This window comes from Indicator indicator, chromosome 9 (genome assembly GCF_027791375.1).
Source record: "Indicator indicator isolate 239-I01 chromosome 9, UM_Iind_1.1, whole genome shotgun sequence".
NCBI classification, from domain to species: Eukaryota; Metazoa; Chordata; class Aves; order Piciformes; family Indicatoridae; genus Indicator; species Indicator indicator.
Genome location: NC_072018.1, coordinates 35,067,582 through 35,073,670, shown reverse-complemented (window position 1 = coordinate 35,073,670; position 6,089 = coordinate 35,067,582). Strand labels below are relative to the sequence as shown.

The window sequence follows — 6,089 nt, the reverse complement described above, 5'->3', positions numbered from 1 at the left end:
ATGGAACTGGTTGGTTGGTAAAAGGCTTTAAGGCAGCACTGCCAGGTCACCACTAAACTATTTCCCTCAGCACCACATCTGCACTGCTTTTAAAACTCTCCAGGGATGGTGACTCCCCCACTTCCCTGGGCAGCCTGTTCCAAGGGGTTGGGAACCCTTTGGGGGAAGAAATTGTTCCTTACCTGTTCCTTTATCCAACCTAAACCTCCCCTGGCATGACCTGAGGCCGTTTCCTTCTGTCTTATTGCCAATGCTGACACTGACCATACCTCACCCAAAATGTCTGAGGTCAGCTGAGGAGTGGACAGGACCTTTGGATGGATGAAATCCATCATGTCCAGCAGCAACAATGCTAATTTTACCTGATTTTCCCCAATTTGTCCCTTCTTGAGCCTTTGCTCTGAAGGAGCAAAGAGTTCTGTGGAGATGCATGAGGTTAGAGAGTCCTGGCTCAGGTTAGTCCAGGTCAGACTTGGGATGCTTCTGGCCCAGAGTGAGTGATTTCACAGAATCCAAGAATGTCAGCATGGTGGAGGTTGGAAGTGACCTCTGGAGATCATCTAGTTCAAATCCCCTGCTATAGCAGGGGCACTCAGAGCAAGTTGCCCTGGACTGCATCCAGGTGGGTTTGAAATCTCTCCGTAGAAGAAGATTCCACAACTTCTCTGAGCAGTCTGGGCCCTCCAGCACCCTCAAAGGAAAAAAAATTCTTCCTAATGGTCATATGGAACCTCTTGGTTTCTACTTTGTGCCCATTGCCCTTTGTCTTCTTCCTGGACAACAAAGAAAAGAGTCTGGCCCCATCCTCTTGATCCCCACCCTTTAGATAGTGATAAGCATTGAGAAGATTCACTGTTAGTCTGCTCCTTTCCAGCCTAAACAGCCCCAGGTCTTTTAGAGAGAGGCTCCAGTTCCCTCATGATCTTTGTAGCCTCTGATGGACTCCTTCCTGTAGTTCCTTGTCCCTCTTGAAGCAGGAAGCCCTTATTTGGGCCCAGTATTCCAGATGTGGCCTCACCAGGGCAGAGTAAATGGGGAGAAGAACCCCTCTCGACCTGCTGGCCACATTATTTTTCATGCACCTCAGGAGACCTTTGGCCTTCTTGACCAGAAGAGCACATTGCTGGCTCATGGGCAGCTTGCAGGTCTTTCTCAGCTCAGCTCCATGACAGTCCAACAAGGTGTCTCTGGTGAGTGCCTGACCCCTGACCACTGCACCACCCTGGGGATGCAGCAACCACCAAGGGATCCTCAGGGGAGTTCCCTCCCCCCATCTCACCCCTTCACCCCCCAGCTCTGAGGACCTACAGCAGGCGACAGGGGGCGCCCCACCACCGTGTTTAACCATCGGACTCGTCCCGGCGGGGGGGACCAGGAACTCCCCTGCTTTGGGGGGTACCCCCCAGCTCAGGTCATAGCCCAGCCCACCTTCAGATCCCCTAAACAAGGGCTGGGGTGGGAGGGACGGAGGCGGGGTACCGCTGTGGCAGCGACTATCGCGATAGGAGCGTGCCCATCCCACGGGTGGTGCAGTGGTTGGTGTTTGAGAGTGACCTGCTGAGGGTGCCGGTGGGGTGAAGTCCTGTTCTCTGGTGAGTCTGGGGTTAATATTTATTTGAAAATCCATCTCCAGCCTTCGCCGATGGGGGGGAGGATTCCCTCCTCTCTCGGGAGAGATAAATAAATAAATAAATACGTATTTTTCTAAAAAGTAAAATAAAATAAAGTACAACTAAGTAAAGTAACATGGGGGGGGAGGGAAAGAGCTAGGAAGAGGGAAAGAAAGGCAGAAGGAAAGAGGGGAATAAATAAAAAAGGGGGAAAAAAAGAGGAAAGGGAAAGAAAGAAGGAAAAAAGAAACAGGGAAAGAAGGGAAGAGGAAAGAAAGACAGAAAGAGAGAAAGACAGGGAAAAAAGAAAGAGGAAAAGAGGGAGAGACTGAAAGAGAGAAAGAGAGAAAGAAATAAAGAAAGAGGAAAGAAAGTAACGAAAAAGAAGAAAAATAAAATAAAATAAAATAAAATAAAAAAAGTAAAATAAAATAAAATAAAATAAAATAAAATAAAATAAAATAAAATAAAATAAAATAAAATAAAATAAAATAAAATAAAATAAAATAAAATAAAATAAAACAAACCAAACCCAAACAGGCAGTTTCTGAGTTTTAGGTGGTGAGCAGATCTCGGTGGGGATCTCTGAAGCAGGCGCGGTGCGGGCAGGAGAACCGTTCTCCGGGGAGCGGGGTCAGTCCGGGATGGTGCCCGGTGAGGCTAGCCCCAGTCCGGGGAAGGAGGGAGGGAGGGGGAAGCTCCATTCCGTCCTCCTCCACCAGCCAGACCGCGCCAGGAGCCGACGCGCCCGATGGGGCGGGCGGCGGAGCTGGTGGGAGTGTGGAGCCGGGTGATTTTTTTGTCGCCCGTCTGTCCTTCCTTTCTTTCCCTCCCCTCCCCCCCCCCCCCTCCCCTGCCTGAGGAGAAGCAACGCTGCCCCGACGGCGTCCACCGGGACCCCAGGCCGGCGCCGAAAGAGCCCCTGGGGCCCCCGACGGCGATTCTCCCGTCCGCCCCCCCCACACACACACTCCGCTCCTCCTCTGTTTGTTTTAGTTACGATTTTGTTGTAGGTACCTGAGCCGGCGCCCGGGGAAGAGCCAGAGCGTCGGGTACCGGCCCTCGATGGGGCAGAGCCGGATCACGGCCGGGAGGGCGGCGGGGTGAGCTCCGGGGCCGGGGGCTCCTCCGAGCACCGCGGGGAGGGAAGGTGAGTGGGACTGGGCGGGGGGAGGCGGCTGCATATCGTCGAGTAGGTGCTGAGAGGGGCAAACAGTTCCTCTCTGGAGTGCTGGGGGGGCAAGAAAACAGCTCCCTTCGGGGGGATGCTGGGCAGGGGGGGAACAACTCCCGGTGCGGGGGCTGTGGAGGAAACCGGCTCCTGTCGTGGGTGCTGGAGGGGGCTGGCAGATCCCACCAGGGATGCGGAAGGCAGATGCCACCGGGGTGCTGGAGGTGGGGGGTGCGTGGAAAATTGTTCTCATGGGGATATTGAGGGGGCTGGGAGGTTTCGTCGCGCGTACGGGGGAGCTGGCAGCTGCCTCTCGTCGGGGTGCTGAAGGGGAGGTGGAAGCAGCTTGCGTTGTGGGTCTGGAAGGCAACTCCCGTCAGGATGCTGTGGTGGGGAAGTTGGCTCCTGTGGGGGCTGCAGCGCGGGGGGGTGAGGGCAATGGTCTCCCTCAGGATTCCCCCGCAATGTCAGAGTGAGGGGTGCCGCCAGTCTCCCCGCGCACGGCATCGGGGTGCGGGTAGGTGTGCGGGGGGCCGCGGAGGAGCCGCTCCCGCCTAGGTGTGAGCTGATTATTCAAATGGGCAGCCGAGGACCTGGGGATTGGAGGCTCGCCCGGCCGCTCCGTGCTATATCACTTGGGCACCCACGTCACTGCAGCACTTGTCCTCCTCTTCCTCCCTCCCTCCTCTTCTTCCTCCCTCCTCCCTCCTCCTCCTCCTCCGGCTCCTCCATAGCCTCCGGGCAACTCTTCGCCGTGGAAGCGCTGCGAAAAAACCCACCCAAGGAGCAGGCAGCGAAAAAAAAACCACCCACCCACCCCAACCCCAGCACCGCTCGATTCCACACCCCCCCCTCCCGCCTCTTCCTCCCTCCCTCCTCTTCCTCCTCCTCCAGAGGCTCCGGCGGAGGGGAGGGAGGGCTGGGGACGGGGAATTTTTTTTTCTCTTTTTCTTTTTTTCTTTTTTTTTCTTTGCTTTTTTTTTTTTTTTTTTTTTTTTTTTTTTTGGGTCGCTCTCTGTCGTCGTTTGTTGTGGCTGTTAAATTTTAAACTGCCATGCACTCCACTTCCAGTATGCTGGGAGCGGTGAAAATGGAAGGCCATGAGCACACGGACTGGAGCAACTACTACGGAGAACCCGAGGTAAGGCAAAAAAGCAACCGAAGCTCCGACACCCCCCACACCCCGGATCCCTCCCCGGTTTCTCACCGGGGTCCCCTTCTTCCTGCTAGTCCCCCGGGATGAGGTTAACTTTGGCATCAAGCCCCGAGACGGGGGTTTTCGGCAGCGCTAGCTGCGGGCAGGGTGCAGGGTCCCGGGGGGGTGCCCGGTGAGGGGGGGCTGCCGAACGGCCGTTCGCGATTTTTTTTTCCTCCTCTCTCCAGGTATTTTTGTCACTCCCCTCCTTCCCCCTCCCTCCAACTCCTGGAGCCGCGGATCCTGTTGCCATCCCGTCTCTTTTTTTTTTTTTTTCTGTTTCTTTTTTTTTTCTCCTTTTTTTTTTTTTTTTCTAATATATATTTCTATATATTTGTTTTTCATTAACCAGGAAAACACCACCATCCCTCCCCACCTCCGCCCCGGGATTTAACCCTTCCCACCCCACCGGGCGCTGAGCACCGGGGCTGACAGTGATCCGGGCTGGGCTAGTATCTGCCCCACACACACTGCCTGCCCTCTGGGCTACCCTTGTCCCCGATGGGGCCAGCCACCTACCTGCTCCCCTTCCCCCTCCTCAATCCCCCTCTTCTTTCTCACTTATCCCTGCAGAGCTACTCCTCGGTGAGCAACATGAACGCAGGGCTGGGCATGAACAGCATGAACACATACATGACTATGTCGGCCATGAGCACCACAGCCAACATGACAGCTGCCACCTCCATGAACATGTCCTATGCCAACACAGGCATGAGCCCTTCTCTCACTGGCATGTCCCCAGGCACAGGGGCCATGCCCGGCATGGGCTCGGCCGGTGTGGCGGGGATGGGTGCCCACCTGAGCCCCAGCATGAGCCCCATGGGGGGCCAAGCAGGCTCGATGAACGCCCTTGCCCCCTACACCAACATGAACTCCATGAGCCCCATCTATGGGCAATCCAACCTCAACCGCTCCCGGGACCCCAAAACCTATCGGCGCAGCTACACCCACGCCAAGCCGCCCTACTCCTACATCTCGCTCATCACCATGGCCATCCAGCAGTCACCCAACAAGATGCTGACCCTGAGCGAGATCTACCAGTGGATCATGGACCTCTTCCCCTTCTACCGCCAGAACCAGCAGCGCTGGCAGAACAGCATCCGCCACTCGCTTTCCTTCAACGATTGCTTCCTCAAGGTGCCCCGCTCCCCGGACAAGCCAGGCAAAGGCTCCTTCTGGACTCTGCACCCCGATTCGGGCAACATGTTCGAGAACGGCTGCTACCTGCGCCGCCAGAAGCGTTTCAAGTGTGAGAAGCAGCTGGCCGCCAAGGAGGGCAGTGGGGCGGGAGGTGGCGCGGGTGGCGGGGGCAAGAAGGGGCCTGGGCAGCCCCCCAACCAATCCCTGGGAGAAGGCAGCTCCTCAGGGGGTTCTGAGGGCTCGGCCGGCGCCGAGTCCCCGGCCAGCTCCTCACCGTGCCAGGACCACAAGCGTGCCCTGGCCGACTTGAAGGGCACGCCAGGGTTGAGCCCAGGGGAACCCTCAGCCTCGCCAGCCCAGCACCTCCTGGCTCCCCCACATGCTGGTTTGCCCCACGACGCCCACCTTAAGCCTGAGCACCACTACGCTTTCAACCACCCTTTCTCCATCAACAACCTGATGTCCTCTTCTGAGCAGCAGCACCACCACCCTCACCATCACCACCACCACCACCACAAAATGGACCTGAAGGCCTACGAGCAGGTGATGCACTACTCAGGCTACGCCTCGCCCATGCCCGGTAGCCTGGCCATGGGGCCCGTAACGAACAAAAATGGCTTAGAGTCCTCCCCTTTAGCCGGAGAGACTTCTTACTACCAAGGTGTGTATTCCCGGCCCATCATGAACTCCTCCTAGAAGGGGGCAAGGGGAAATCCTTCCCCCCGGTGAGGAGGCGTAAAAAAGCCTCCCTGACCCCCCCTTTCCCGAGCAGTCCCTTTAGCAGAGCAATGGACTATGAACACTGTTGAGCACGGTACTTATACATATATATCTATATCTATTTTTGTTTTGGTTTGTTTTGTTTTCCACCGGCTCCAGATGTTTGCATCCCTTCGGGAAACAGCAGCCCTATGTCTTGCAAGCATCCCAACCCCACGCCAAGGGCAGGGGGATTTCTCAGGCCCCCAACTAC

General features: G+C 56.2%; 1 protein-coding gene across 1 annotated transcript; it reads left to right on the top strand.

The window, feature by feature from the left end:
* The first annotated feature begins 3,835 nt into the window (after positions 1-3,835).
* FOXA2 (forkhead box A2) lies at positions 3,836-5,812 on the top strand. The gene is made up of 2 exons (XM_054383658.1): positions 3,836-3,922; positions 4,550-5,812. Exons 1-2 carry the CDS (start codon positions 3,836-3,838, stop codon positions 5,810-5,812), a joined length of 1,350 nt encoding a protein of 449 aa, XP_054239633.1.
* The last annotated feature ends 277 nt before the right edge of the window (positions 5,813-6,089 follow it).